General features: G+C 36.5%; 1 protein-coding gene across 1 annotated transcript in view; it reads left to right on the forward strand.

The window, feature by feature from the left end:
• The window catches only part of LOC150085960 (dynein axonemal heavy chain 8-like), a 1,559,705-nt gene that overhangs the window by 1,071,723 nt on the left and 471,639 nt on the right, over window positions 1-16,343 (forward strand). Inside the window, exon 63 of the mRNA XM_090374756.1 lies at window positions 14,313-14,489. Coding sequence (XP_090230882.1) covers window positions 14,313-14,489 — 177 coding nt within the window. The remainder of the gene's footprint in view (window positions 1-14,312; window positions 14,490-16,343) is intronic.

Here is a 16,343-nt window from a genome sequence, read left to right on the forward strand (position 1 = left end):
GTGTGGATAGCCTCCAACATTGCACCATTCTTGTCAAGGTAATTATTTGCCGATTGAGGTGGGCTGCTACTCTCCACAGGATTTTATTTGGCCTCTGCTTAGGTATCACATGGGTTCTTGTGGGGTCCATTCCTTCGAATTCTGTTAGGGCCTTCTTCCACTTGTCTTCTATTCTGGATATCGTTACTTGGAATGTCATGGAATCTGGATATCTGGATATTATGAAGTGGAAAGAGACTTTGTCTCTTTCCACTTCAGCTACTCTGTGTTGTATATCTTCTTGCTCTTCCTCCTCTGGTTCTGTATTGACCATATTCTTTGTTCTTTGTAGTTGATTGCTCACATCCTGCTTGATTTTTTCCAAGATGGCAGGAGCTGTTAGGTTCTTCGTATGATGGTCCTTCTTTGCTCCGCTAATCTCTGTTTGGTGACCTGAATATCTGGGAATCGTTCCAACCACTTGGTATGTATTCACAACCTGTACATTGTCATATCGGTCTCTAGCCTGGTTATTTCATAGTATGCTCACATGATTATTATTGCTCTTATATTATTTGTCCCTGATTGGGGGATTCCACTCCGTGACAGGTACTGCTACCAAGTACACAGGGTGGAGTTAATGTCTGGTGTTACTGTTGGTTGAGGAACTCTGATTATTGTTATTATTATTATTATTATTAGCCTTATGGTGCAAGGAAGCCTGAGGCTTATGCTGCACCAGCCAAAAAAAAATTGAGTACCCTGAGAGAGAGAGAGAAGCCGGTTCAGAATCAAGTTTGAGTTGATTAATGAATGTTTTATTTTTCTGAGCTTTAGCTTAGGAAGAAAATGAAGCTAAAGATTTGGATACAAGCTAATTTCAGTATGCAAAATTGTTATCTTGAACAGCCTTAGCACATTTATTAGAAAACTAAGTTTTAGGTAAAGTTTGAGATTTTATGGCAGAATCATGGAATAAAGGATTTCATGCTTACAAGAGTAATCACTGAAATAATTGGAGCTGACATTGGAATCAGAAGATTTAAAATAGTAATCCAACCAAAGAAAAGAAGTATATAAATTATATTCTTCTTTTCCTTGTGCTATTACTGAAGATATTATTTATTCTTAATTTATAATATAGTGTCAGAATAAGGAATGAAATGAAAATGCATCATATAACCTATGTTCACCTTTTTTGCCCTAAAAATATTGTTTTATATGCAATGCAAAATATGCCTGTTTTTTTTTTTTTTTTTTGTTTTTTTTTGCCTTGCCAGTTGCATTGTTAAAAAAGGAACAATTTTAAAAGGAACAAATTTACACTTGATAAAAAAAAAGTTTTAATTTAATTAGGTTTAATCAGTAGGAACAATTTTTCCTTGGGATAAAGTAATATATGATATTTTCAGGATTGTTGATCAGATCAGATTTATTGTCTTATAAACCTTGTGTGTTTATATGACAATAAATCTTATTTCTTCATACAAGTAGTTTTAGATCTGCATTCCTACTGAAGGGTATTATCTCTTGATGGCATACAGAATTTTGGAATCATGGGATAATAATGTTATAGCTTCACACTGAAAGTGATTATGACTGCCAAATATAGACTACAATAAAAGGCATAGCTAGTTGTGCATATTGGCCAATTAAATCAGTGGTAGCATACCAGAAATTTCCTAAAAATTTTTCAGATATCCTGTAGATGATTCTGATTTTGAGCTATCTGTGCTGACTTGCACATTTGGCTTGGTGCATTAAGTAGAATTGCAGGTAGGCATTGGGTGTGTTTGCCTCTCCTCAGTTCTCAAGGTAGTCAATTACATGTTAATACATGAACGTGCTTGGAAAACTTATATATACTGCAATCTATGATTAGTTTTAGGATAACTATAGTAAGGGGAAGGGGGTGCATAGTGTAGACATAACTGCTTCCATCAATGCAACAAGGATGTTTATTTACTTGCATATCGACTTTTACAGATGTGTAAAATGCTCCAGCAGCAATACAGATAGCCTGATGGTGGACTGGATTCAATCACTGAAGTATGCTACTTCCATCATATGTGTATAATTATGTCACCCTGTGTTCTAATTTAGATCATGCCAGTGCATGATGGAGAGAAAGTATGGTGTGTCAGTGTGCACTGATGCTCGACATATTAAATTCTCAATAGCTTGTAGAAGCTCCCATACAGTAATCATCATGTTTTATAACTTAGAAAATATATTAAAACTATCAACGTAGAGGACATTGGAAGAAGTTGTTCTGTAACAGATATAATTTTGATAGCCAAAAAAAAAATAATAAAATAACCCTTAAAACTGATCCTTGAAAATGACAGAGAGAGAGAGAAAGAGAGGGGTTGGAAGTTGTTCTGTAACAGATATCATTTTGATAGCAAAAAAAAAATAACACCTAAAATTGATCCTTCTAAATGGCAGCGAGAGAGAGAGACTCCACCTTGTGTCATATGCTTGTTTCCATATCAAAGAAAATTGAAACTAGATCTGTTTTAGGAAAGTATTCCGAATTGAAAACAGTAATTTGGTTTTAAGCCTGCTACACTGGAAAGTCCATTGTATCCTCAAGGGAGTTCATCACTTGCTCCTAAATACTGTGAGATGATCATTGACCATTTTCTCTGGGATCCTGCATAATCAGCTTATCAGAGCTTGTAGGATGATAACTGCTTGGAATTTTAGGATTTTTCCTGGCTGAGGAAAGGCAAGAACAATTGCTTTGTTCTTGCCCTTCAAAAAATATTCTGTTATATAGGAAGAGTAAGTAATCCATAAGTTATATTGAAATATGGTTAATCGTTTCATAATTAATGAAATGATTAATTAATTACCTAGTCTTACAGCACTTGCCTCATAAAGCAAAACTGATCTTTTCAACTTGTGTATTAATGGCATTACAAGTCAGATTTATAAGACAGCTTTATTGGCTGCTTTTCACTTTTCTATTTCATGACCAAGAACTCTAGCATAAGATGTCCTTGCAGAGATGCTGATAAATGTTTTTCCTAACAATTGTAGGTAAATCTGCAATTATGTTCTGGGATCAATGGAAAAAAAAATCTTATTCTAGAAAGCCTTGGAACTTACCAATCATTTAAGAAGGTGTGAAATGTATGGGAGGTTTCCTTTTTGGCTTTAATGCTGAATGTAACATGTAATGTGCATTTCACATTACTTGGTTTTTAGAGTGTCCATAAGTGCTTCTTGTCTTCACCATGCCTATCCGTCCATCCACATGTAACAACCCCAGGCTCACATCTGGTGAATATGGGCTTGGCATACACAGGGTCCTGAGCTGGATATCATCATTCTTCTCTTTCTTGGTGATTCCCTTCTATTTCTGACTCTCTCTCTCTCTCTCTCTCTCTCTCTCTCTCTCTCTCTCTCTCTCTCTCTCTCTCTCTCTCTCACACAGGGTAACTCAGGAATTTTTTTTGGCCTGGTGCAGCATAAGCCTCAGGCTTCCTTGCACCATATGGCTAATAATAATAATAACTCCCAATGGATGGATTTTCATGAAATTTTATACATGGACCTTTTAAAAATATTTGTCAATCCATTCATTATAATTAGAAAAATAGAAATCTGGCAGTTATTTCTTTTTTCTATACAATTTTTATGGAAATAGTAATTTATAGATTGAATGTACTTTTAATGCAGTATTTGTCAGCCTTGGACAGTGTGTATGCTGTGCATGGATTGTTTTGTAAGGCTCGGAAAAATGGTGCTGCTTGTGAAGATATATATATATAGAGAGAGAGAGAGAGGGGTGGGAACTGTACTGTTTTTTAAAAAAAAGAAAAAAAGAGTATTATGGGAGAAGAGTAATAAATATTATTTAGTCAAAAGCTAAGTTTACAGAACATAAAACTATAGTTTTATTAAGTGTGTTTTATAAAGTTGTAATCTTAGTAATTAATTGATAAAGGGATAACTATATTTACTTTTCACTTCTATTAATCACAGAAAAAGAGAAAAAAAATCAATTAATTAAGAAAAATTTAATTTTCTGTTATGTATGTAACTTCTGCATTAGTAGGTTTCTGGGTAACTGGGGGCCCCGAGTGCCAAGCGGTTTTCTCTGTGCGATTTACAGAGTACTCTTTGAAAAAAATAGTTTTATTTCTTTTCTTGTGTGATCTCCTCTTTTGTTCACATCAAGTGGTTCTGTGCTTGCGAAGTCAGAAGTAAGAACCCAGAAAGGGAATCAACCTTTCTTTTCGTAGTATACATATCAAATACTAACCACTCAACTAACTTCAATAACCGCTTGGTCACTGGTGGCACAACTCCTGCCTCCACATGGCGGGGCTGGTAACCTGTTGGGAAAATCCATCCCTCGGAGCTAAAAGGAGTAGAAATGGAAGCTGATGTATTTCCACGTTTAGAGCCAAAGAGCTCTGAAAACAACGACATCAACTATGACTTCTCTCTTTCAAAGAGACTTGAAAAGGACACAAGAAAGTGGAAATCTCCAGCTTTCCTCATAGTACATTCTTTGTCATCCCAACCTGTGAGTAAGCTCTCCCCATTCATCATCCAGAGATGCTTAGAAAATGCTGCAGGTTCACCAAAAATGGTTAAACATCTCCAATCAGTAGATTTACTAATAGAGATATCTCACTCAAGACATTCTGAGTTATTATTACAGCTAACTTCTTTAAATGGAATTCCAGTTCACCCCATGCAACACACTGAATTCATCCAATGGAGTGATCTCCGAATGGGATCTATAAACGTTTCTGAGGAAGAAATAAACCAGAAGCTAAAAGATCAAAATGTGTCTCATGCAAAGTGAATCATGATCAGAAAAGATTATAACTTGACTCCTACATGAAACATAATCTTAACTTTCAGTACTCCAAATCTACCGGCTTCTGTCAAAGCAGGTTACTTGAATTGCCGTGTTTGGCCATATGTTCCAAATCTGCTTATATGTTATAAATGTCAAAAGTTTGCCCATTCTTAGACAGCATGCCATGGAGATGCTACATGTCCAAACTGTGAATGCAAAACTCACACATAAGCAGAATGCAAGGCTCCAACACCACAGTGCCCTAATTGTAGTGGCAGTCATCTAGCTTACTCCAAAGATTGTGATCTGTGGAAGGTAGGAAATTAGTAAAATAATAAGAGGAGTTTACCTCAATATGGAAGTTAGGAAAGAAAATATAAAAATATAAAATTGAAAATAGTCTCTTACCAAGAAGCAAAAAAACAAGTCAACTTATGTATACCAAAATGCACTTATGCTTCTACCATTCACATACACAAATCAGTGGCATGTCAGACAGAAGTGTCTATCTCTCCAAAAATATCAATCTCAGACTGGGCTCGATCAGTACTCTCAGTCCACATCCATCTAAACCAATTCAGTTTGATAGTATGAACCAGAGCTGTAATGCTCAATATGTTCTATGTTGATATCAATATTTGTAAAATAATAAGAGCGGTTTACCTCAATATAATATGTACAACACTTCCATATGATACTCTCCAGCAATTAAAATGAAAAAATGGAAAATCTTACATTACAGTAAAAATAAAAAATAATTAAAAATCAATTGAACACAATTAAAAATAATTTTTAATTAATTTTAATTGCATTCAATTTATTTTTAATTATTTTTAATTGCATTCATTGATTTTTAATTGTGTTCAATTGATTTTTAATTATTTTTTATTTTTTATTGCAATGCAAGATTTTCAATTTTTTTCTTTTAATTGCTGGAGAGTATCATACAGAAGGGTTCTACATATTATATTGAGGTAAACTTCTCTTATTATTTTAAAAACCAATTAAGCAGACCAAATCAGTAATGCACCACTCACAATTCTATCCCAGAGACCTCTGCATTGTCAGGTAGCAGAAAATTTGCACAGATCGTATCCCTTTGAGGTGAAGCAATCATGCCTAACAAGTATGGATACAGTTGATACCATCGGTCAAGAAGAACTTCTTGAAATATACACAGAAGATAATATGTATGATAACGTTGAATCATAATGACCCACATTTCCCAGAAAATAAAAATTAAAACCGGACCGTCATAAACAATCAGCTTATAAAAAGCAGTGAGATTCACCTTCCACAAACAAAATTAAATACTGTAATGGAACACATCATTCAATGGAATTGTAGAGGTTTTTGCAGCAACATGGTTGATATCTATGAACTAATTCTCTGCTTCAAACCTGTTGCCGTGTGCTTACAAGAAATTGAATTGACACCCCAAGCTTCCCCTGCAGTCAAAAATTATACTATGTTTTCAGACAAGATAGATCTGACACTAATAGTGCTCATGGAGGAGTAGCCATCCTTTTGGATTCAAGAGTTCCCTCCAGATGCATTCCATTGCAAACCTCCTTAGAAGCTGTTGCCACATGTATAGTAATTGGAATCACTGTTACATTTCAATTTATCTTCCACCTAATAACCCATATTCTATTCAGGAAATTGAAAAAATCTTGTCTTGCAACTACCACCTCCCTTCTGTCTACTAGGTGATATTAATGCTCACCATCCATTATGGGGTTCCTCCAGCTTAGACGGGTGTGGAAAGCTTATTGAAATGTTGATAGACAGGTTGATTTAACATTATTGAATACTGGCTCTCCTACCTCTGTTCATCTTCTTACTGGATCAACTTCCACAATAGACCTTTTTCATTTGCTCTCCAGTGCTCTATCCAAGTATCGATTGGGTAAGTCTTAGCAATCCACAACAGCAATCATTTCCCAATAATATGCAAAATTCAAACTTCCTGTTCATTACCAAGAGATAATCCAGTAAAATGGAAATTTACAAAGGCTGGCTGGATAAAATACACCAGGCTTGTCTCATTCGACAACCATATCATACAGTGCTGTTCCATCAACCATGTTACTGAACAGGTGCCTTCGTAGCCAGGTGGGTGGGCAGGAGCAGCAGTGCGTAGCACATGCTTCTTGATTAGACTGGGGTTTGAGCCCATGACAACCAAATATGGAGGATGCAGAAAGGTCATTCCCTGATCTTTCCTCCGTATTATTCCCGGAGCAATATGGCCTTAGTTGCTAATACTCCTAAAAACCAAATGACATGTTAGTGAACACATAACAAACCAAATTCTAACAGCTGCAACCACTACCATTCCACAATACTAAGTCAGGAAAAGGCAAAAATTAGATTACTGGTGGAACCAAGAGTGCAACAATGCAAAAAAAAAGAGAAAAACAAAGCATGGAATCAATTCCACAAACATCCAACCAATTCCAATCTTATTAATCGACTTCGAGAAAGAGCCCATTATATCAGACGGAAAGCAAAAAAGGAATCTTGGATTAAATTCACTTCCTCAGTTAATAAAAATACAGACATCAGACTGATCTTGAGTAAGATAAAACTGTTAAATGGCAAATTTCCTCCAACATCTACTCCACTAATTAACTGGAATGGACAGGAACTCTCTACGCCTGCAGAAACACAAATGCACTAGGATCCGTATTTTCTCAATTGTCCTCTTCAACTGCTTATGACCAATCATTTCAAAAATTAAAGGTGTAACTGAAAAATCCAAATTGAATTTCACTGACAGATATGTATTAACATATAATCAGCCATTCACCATGATTTAACTGCAGCATGCTCTTACAAACACTAGGAACAGTGCTGCTGACCCTGGAATATTTTATGTGATGCTAAAAAATTTAGATCAAAAGTCACACTCATCACTGCTGATATTCTTCAATCGAACATACATTCCCAAGCTCCTGGCATTATTCATATGTACTAGCTATCCCAATACCTGGGGGGAGGCGCTCCGTAGCCAGGTGGGCAGGAGCAGTAGTGCATAGCACATGCTTCTTGATTAGACCGTGGTTCAAACCCGTCACCACCAAATACGGAGGATGCGGAAAGGTCAGGGAATGACCACCGCATATCCCGAAGCAATATGGCCTTAGTTGCTAATGCTCCTAAAAACCAAATAACAACCAATACATGGTAAAGACTCTGTTCCTCATAACTATAGACAAATTTAACTTACCAGCTGTCTGAGCAAAATCCTGAAAAAAATGATTCATCGCTGTCTGACTTGATTTTTTGAGTCGCAAAATTTGATTAATAACAATCAGTTTGGATTCAGAAAAAATTGATCATCATTGGACCTTATGATTAAAGCCGAAGCAAACATCAGAAATGCATTAATCAAAAATGAGCATCTCATTATGGTCTGTATTCCATACAGACCATAACGAGAAATCCCACAAGAGTCCGTTCTCTGCGCCACTCTATTCGCAATTATAATGAATCACCTAACTGAATTCATTCTGAAAACAGTGGACTCGTGCCTTTATGCCAATGATCTCACAATCTACTGTCATTCTCAAAACATGAATTATATTGAGAGACAATTGCAGATATCAATAAATCGGATCCAGATTTGGATGAAACAAAATGGTTACAGACTATCCAGCCAGAAATCTTCTGCCATTCAGTTTTGTATTATACATAAAACTCATCCTGATCCCAAACTCCAATTAGATAACCATCCTATTCCAATATCAAATAGTATTTGTCTGCTTGGGTTAATTTTTGACAGTAATTTAAATTATCAAAAACACATTGAACATCTTCAGACAGCTTGTCAAAAAAAAAATGTACATACTCAGAGCCTTATCAGCAACAACCTGGGGAGCAGATCGTTACACCTTGCTTCACTTATATAGATCCATAATCAGATCACACCTGGACTATAGTGCACCTGTCTTCGATTCTGTTAGAGAAAGTGCTTTATCTCGCCTCAACCCTATTCAACATTCAGCTCTTCGAATAGCTCTAGGTGCGTTCAAAATATCGCCAATGCAAAGTCTGTATGTACAAGCCTGTGAAGCTCCTCTAAAGATTAGAAAAAAGATGTTATAACCAAGATCCAAAGCTAGTCGACCCATCCTAATGACAACTCTTTATAGAAACAAACCACAACCAACTAGGCCTGCAGGTATTAGGTTAATGGAACTAGCAGAAAACTGAAATATACAACCAATAAAGTCCACCAAGAACCTATAAATCACGTTCTTCCATGGTCTGTCATCATGCCGTCTTGTGACAGTTATTTTCACCAATGGGGAAAACTTCTTTAACAGGTAACTAGAAACCTGAGAGAGGTTTTGGAGGCACTGCTCTGGTGTGGGAACAATATTCCATGTTAGAGCAGATTTGCGATTTGTACAGAGTGAACAGCTATTTGGGAGAAAAGTAATGCCAAGAGCGAAAGAGAAAACCAAGTTTTTTAAATGCAGAGGAAACAATATTTGTAATGTGCTTATGCCAAGAGAGATTAGAAGTCATGGTAATGCTCAAAAGAGATATATCATCTTGCCTAGAAATTGGAGTGTCACCAAAGATAAGCATAGGAGCAGACGAATCCTTTATGCGAGATATAAGACAGGGACTGAGTTTTAGAAGAATTGAAATCAACTAAGTTGTCTTTGCCCCATTGGAGAATTAAATGCAGATTGGCATTTAAGGAATTTTATAGCGGATATTCAAGAAGTTGAATTTGATTGAGCAGAGCAAAGTTTCTCAAACTATGGATAGGATTTCTGGTCAATGGAAGAAGGTCACTAATATACAAGAGAAAAAGAGTGGGGGAAAGAACTTAACCTTGGAGGGCACCAGCATGGTGGAGAAGTTAGAAGACAGAGTAATCTACCATCACCCTCAATGAACAATGAGAGAGAAAACTGGATAACCAATTACAAAAAACAGTTCGCAAACCATAAGATGGAAGCTTGTTTAGAAAACCTTTATGCCAAACAAGATCAAAAGCCTTTGAGATGTCAAGAGAAACTGCTTGTGTTTCACTGAACTTTTCCATTGAAATTGTCCATGAATGGGTAATATAAGCCAGGATATCACCAGTGGACTGACACTGACAGAATCCGTACTGGCAATCATTGATCAGACAGAAGATTTCTAGATAGTTTAAGAGTTGGCAGTTAATTGATTTCTCAATTACTTTAGAAAGAATAGAAGTAATCACAATGAGATCATAATTGGATGGGAGGGATTTTTCACCCCCGTTTTAGGAACTGGCTGGATATGAGCAAATTTCCAAGCAGAAGGAAAATCACCTTTTGAATAAGAAGAAAAAAGGTGGCAAAGAACAGGAGTAAGTTGCAGGTTTTCAGAACAAGTGGAGAAATACCATCAGGACCTGGAGCTTTCTTAGCATCAAGATTCGTCAAAATCCTTCTGACATCCTTTTGATGGAAGACCACAGGAAGCAATGAATGGAGCATGTTGGGAATGGTGGCAGGTGTTTTACCAAGATCATTAATACATGAGTTGGAAGAAAAATGGGATGCTAGCAGGTAAACTTTATCCCTGGCTGAAGTGACAATAGAACCATCTGGTTTTGACAGAGGTGAGTGCAGAGATGGGCAAAAGTTGCAGCCAATAGCTTTGGTAAGAGACCAGAATGCTCGGCTACCATTAGGGCAAGAAGCAAACTTTCTATGCTTAGCTGTTCAAAATCTAGTTTGGGCTGATTAATAACTGCTTTACAATTGTTGCAAGCTCTGATGTAGGCAGAAAATGAAACTGAAGAATTGGAAACAAGCCAATTACGATATGCAACATTCTTCTCTTGATGAACAGCCTTAGCACATTTACTGGAAACAAAGTTTAGATAAAGGATAAGATTTTAAAGTGGGGGTGTGCAGTAAAAGATTCCATTCCTACAAGAATAATTTCACTGACATTATCCGAACAAACATTGACATCAGAGGGCGCCTCCATAGCCAGGTGAACAGGAGCAGCCATGCATAGCACACGCTTCTTGATTAGACCGGGGTTCGAGCCCGTGACAACCAAATACAGAAGATGCGGAAAGGTCAGGGAATGACCACCACATATCCCTAGAGCAATATGGCCTTAGTTACTAATGCTCCTAAAAACCAAAATGTTGACCAAAAGGTTGACCAAAAAACAAACAAACATTGACATCAGAAGTTTTGAAACAGTAATCCAACTAAGGAAAAGAAGAAAAGAAACCTCGCAATTCATCCCATTTTGCGTTATTGTAATGCACAACACAATGTTGGGAATAGCCATGAGATAAAGGCTCCATTGGAGAAGAGACAATCACAGACTTCTGATCTGAAGTGCCTAAAGGACCACTCATCTCACCTATGAGATAAAAAGATCAAGCATGTTGGCTGTATGGTTAGGATTGCCTGGTATTCTCGTAAAAGAACAGTAAATGAACAATCTGTGTGAGGTCATTAGTAATTGCAAAATCCTCATCATCTCAACCAACTGGAGTTGTGAACATTAAAATCACCAAGGAAAATTACCTCACTATTAGGAAAGTTGGACTGGAGAAAGTCAAGTTGCAAAGAGAAGAAGTCAAAGAATTTTAAGTGATTAGTTGAGTTGGGAGAATGGTAGAGACAAGATGAATTTGACAGAATGATGTAGAGAGATTTTAAGCCAGAGAAGATTAGAAAGAGGAGATTCCAAATTCCCAAGTCTCTGTTCGGAATATCAGAATGGACATATGCACAACTACCGCCTTTGAAGTGAAAGGAATGATACAGCATATAATTTTGGCAACTGAGATGAGCAGTGTTTGAACCAACCGATAACTGAGATTCTGAAAGAAAAAGTATATGGGGTTTGGCAGACTGTAAGTGGAAATGGACAGCATTGATATTAGAACTGAGACTACTGATATTTGTAAAATGAACTAGGAAGTGTTTGGGAGGTTTAGATCTTCTCGCTGATAAGTTTGCTCTCTTAGTTTGACAATTCATGGTGTATTCAATAGTAAGAAAAAGTGGGGGTGGGTATGCTGTATGAAGTAATGAAATTATTGGATATGGCATGCACATGGTAAGAATATACCCATATCCTTGACATGTGTCCTTGACAATCCCCTCCCTCCCACATCCACACTACTCGGACCCCCTTCAGTTGCTATCCAGCAGAGTAGAGGCAACATGATTATACACTAGCTGATCTGGAAGCCTCCTAGAGAGTTATCAATAGGTTCGGTCCAGTGTACTAACTAGCGGCCGGCCTGCAAACACCATTTTAGAGCTGTATCCTCAAAATGTAAGAAACTTTGGATCTCGCCATGGTGTTTATCATAACCTCAAAAGACATCAGTCATACTGCATGATGGAAGAAATGGGGGGGGGGTTGACCGGAACTTAGCTCTGGAGACTAAACGTGGGTTCCAGAACTTCAAACCTCCAATAAGCAAAGTGGTTGTATTGCACTGGTATGAGAGTCATCTACCACCTAGTATTGCCTGGTAACACAGAGGAATGGCATTCCTCTGTGTGGTGTGGGCACCACACCTCGACCCCTGCTTACGTTGGTTCACACTTGGGTGGTCACCCACAGTGTGTTTGCACATGGGATTATACCCAGAATTACTAACAGTCCCACCATCGTAAAGGTACAAGCGGAGGATTTGGCTGTCGCAGACCCTCCGGACTTCTCTGAAATTGGGTCCACTTGATTTGAGTGTCACCTGAATATCAGTTCCATCAGTGTTTAGGTAGCAAGCACCGCTTGTCTGGCATATCTGAGAAAATGTCTGCGACAGATCTCAAGGGCCAAATCACGTTATCAGTTAACGACCCCTCTACAGTGTATAAATTACCACAGGCCACTCATAATAAAACACATACTCCTTGTATAACAACTCCCATCTAATTTTATTTGTTTCTCTCTGAAACTTACAGGAATTATCACTTAGCCATATCATAGGTGAAAATTCAAACCTTACAGAATTTTTCTTCTTTCGGAAATGAATGGTTTATATGACCGTTTCTAACTGTTCTAACTGTTCTAACCATTTCTAACATAGAAGCCAACAAAATTATTATTAACTACTTTGGTAGGTGCAATATGGCCTAAGTTGCCTTTGCACCAGAAAAATCCAAACAGACGGATTGGAATAAATATCTTCAACACTTAGGATATTTGACACCATTCCCATCAGCCTGATCATCCTTCTTATTCTACTGTAATAACCTCAGTGGATGACAAAATATCCTGTTATACAGGGTAGATATCACATCCAGCATATATGCCAGTATCTGCCACAGAGATGTTTTAAAGCTTTCATGTACATACTTAGAGGAGAGAAGGGAAGCAGATTTTCCCAAAGGAAAACACACTGGTGAACCAGTAGAATAAAATGTTTTCACTTTAACCACACATTGGTTTAGAATCTGTGTCATCTAATCAAACAGAGATTCAGGAAGTTACCACTGTAGTTGCACATTCTGCTGTGCCAATTCATTCCTGTTATTAACACAGATTCATTCCTGTACGTTAAATCTATTGAAATTGAAACACCTTTTCAGTGATCCTGTTATACTGCAAGTAGTTGCGGTTATTATTCCTACTGGCAGGATTTATGACAGGAAATACTGCCAGTGTGAGGATTTATGTCATAGGTCTAGCCACACACAGATCATCAGACTTGAGCAAGAACCACTGAGAAGAGGTTGCCCTTACCTGTCTTCACAATGATCACCATCTTTGTATACGTTGCTTTCTTCCAAGGGCTCTGGACTGCCTGTGTGCAACTGTGACACTACCTTAGCTATTCAGTATGTTAGTATTAACTGTGACAGTACTGTGACACTACCTTAGCTATTCAGTATGTTTTAATAATGCACAACATATGTTTTTGCTGCTTTTAGCCATCTGACTGTTCAGTCAGATTTTACCCAATGAGGAAGTTTATATGTGATAGTTTCAAATTTTTACAGATTGAAAATGTATAGAAATATAAATATAGTTAAATTAGGCCTTTTAATATTTATAGTGTACATATTCATACCTAATCTAATTAATAAATATCACTGTTTTCTGATTTCTTAACATTTTGATGTGGTGGCCTAAATTTGTAGGTTACCCAACATAATTAAATTATTTCATTCATGAACTTGGCATCTTACAGTCAAATTACGAGAACATCTTTAAAAACGATCTGATCAAATTATAATCCTGTAAGGTAGACAAAACATCAATGGAAGGGGTAGATTTTTTGTTTGTAATGACTCGCAGGAAAGTTTAAGAAAAAAAAAATTATGTTTCCTATGTGTCTGTAAAAGAGTTGAAATAAGTATAAGTTAATAAAGGTCTCTGGTGGATATAAACATTTATTGTTGTGTATTCAAATATTTCCTTGTCTTCACACCTAAGATATTAGGCAGCAGAAAGTTTTCATTATTTAATGTATCAAAAGTGTTCTGCTATTTAATATCTTAGATGCAAAATGGTTCCAATAATTTTTAAGGTGGTTGCTGATGTTACTGAGAAATCAGAAGCTGCTGGAAAAATAAAGAATGAGGTGTTGATAGTTAAAGAAAAAGCTCAATCAATTGTGGATCAGATTACAAAAGAGAAAGCAGTAGCTGAAGTAAAATTAGAAGCAGCAAAACCTGCTCTAGAAGAAGCAGAAAAAGCACTGCAGGTATATTTGTTTTCTGTTACCATCTTGTTTATATTTTTTTTTTTTTTTTATTAATATTAAAATTATATATATATTTTACATGTTTTAAAGATTATGTGTGTATGTGCATACATTGTGAACATAGGCAAGGTTGTTTTTATGGTGGATGGGGAATGTGCCAGAATGGCAATCTTGAAACAGACATCAGAAATGAGTTATATGTGCTATATAACAATGAGATTTAATATTCAAATAATAAAATATTATTTAGTTTAGATGCATAATTCATAAGCAAATTAACGTGATAAGAGGTTTGCTTTTGTCTTTTATTTGTACTTATGCTACCTAAAGAATGATTTCAAATTTCAATAAATCTACAGTCAGTGTTCGGCTTAGTGTTCAGCTGAACTACAGTTTTGAACAATAATGAGCAATGGTGCAAATTACATAGGCTAACAAGTATTTTTCAACAAAAAATTATATAAAAAATTTTTAAAAAATGAAAAATAGAATTTTAAAAAATGTATATTTGAATGCTGATTCCAAATCTGTTTTTGGTTTTCCTCTAGCACATTTGGTTTTTGTGATGAGACCAATTACATGAGCATGATGAAACTGATTATACCACTTGTATACCTATTTATTCAACCTACACAAATATAATTATTATATATTTATTATTATTATTGCTTATAGATTCATATTTATGAAATTGTTTGAATATATCTATATCCTTGTTATTTCATAATTTCAATATTTGATTAGTATAATATTAGTAAGGCTGAATGATGCAAGAAAGTAGACTTTTACTGCATCAAACAAATGATTATAAATTGTTTCAGGTAAGATCCAGTGTAAAAAAAAAAAAAAAAAAAAAAAAACCCAAAAAATTCTGCTGTGTGTGGATCTTTCCTATCTAAATCAAAAAGCTCTGAACATGTACTTCCTCCTGTCGTTTCTGGGCAAGATTGTAAATACTTTCAAATTTAATCCTAACGTCACTTTTTTCCCAACAGTGCCCTGTACTTGTTAATTAAATCCTCAGATCTCTTACTCTTAATATCATTAGTTCCCTTAATTGATGATGTCCCTTGTTCTCTTAATTGATCATGCCAATTAAGAGAGGCGCCTCCGTAGCCAGGTGGGAAGGAGCAGGAGCAGCAGCAGTAGCAGTGCGTAGCACGTGCTTCTTGATTAGACCGGGGTTCGAGCCCGTCACCACAAAATACGGAGGATGCGGAAAAAGTCAGGGAATGACCACCGCATATTCCCAGAGCAATATGGCCTTAGTTGATAATGCTCTTAAAAATCAAAATAACAAAAAAAATAACATAGCCAATTAAAAGAACATAATACAACATCATCTGCTTTTACTCTTACACAATATATTTCACATTTCCCTATCAATAGAGTTACTAACAGTTATTACCTCCCTTGGGAAGTAGTAAGTATCAGTAACCAGCCATACCTCAATTTTGCCTTGGAGATTGCTGCTCTATTGCCTGATGCACAAGTGAAGGCTGTGGCATTAAGTTGGGCAGCTTAGAACTTGATGGGCACCCCATTTTAATTACTTTGAGGGCATTTTACCCTGAAGAACGGCCATTGAAACTAACTGCCTGAGGCAGTCAAAAGAAGTGTACAAATCTATGTTCAAACCTAGGTAAAACGTACACGATCTGACGATTTGTTTGAAAAATATAGGACCATGCTGAGGAAATGCCGCGAGCTAGGCCACAATGTTAATGTCTGTAATTCTGCCCAGACAAGGATATGTTAAAAGCCTTGTAGATTAACTCAAGACTTGAAGGAATCTGCAAGGCTTTAGGGGGGGGAAATTTTTATCAGCATGGCTCACACTTGTAGGTAGAAGGA

This window comes from Mastigoproctus giganteus, chromosome 5 (genome assembly GCF_048544385.1).
Source record: "Mastigoproctus giganteus isolate SK-2022 chromosome 5, ASM4854438v1, whole genome shotgun sequence".
Taxonomy (NCBI): Eukaryota; Metazoa; Arthropoda; class Arachnida; order Uropygi; family Thelyphonidae; genus Mastigoproctus; species Mastigoproctus giganteus.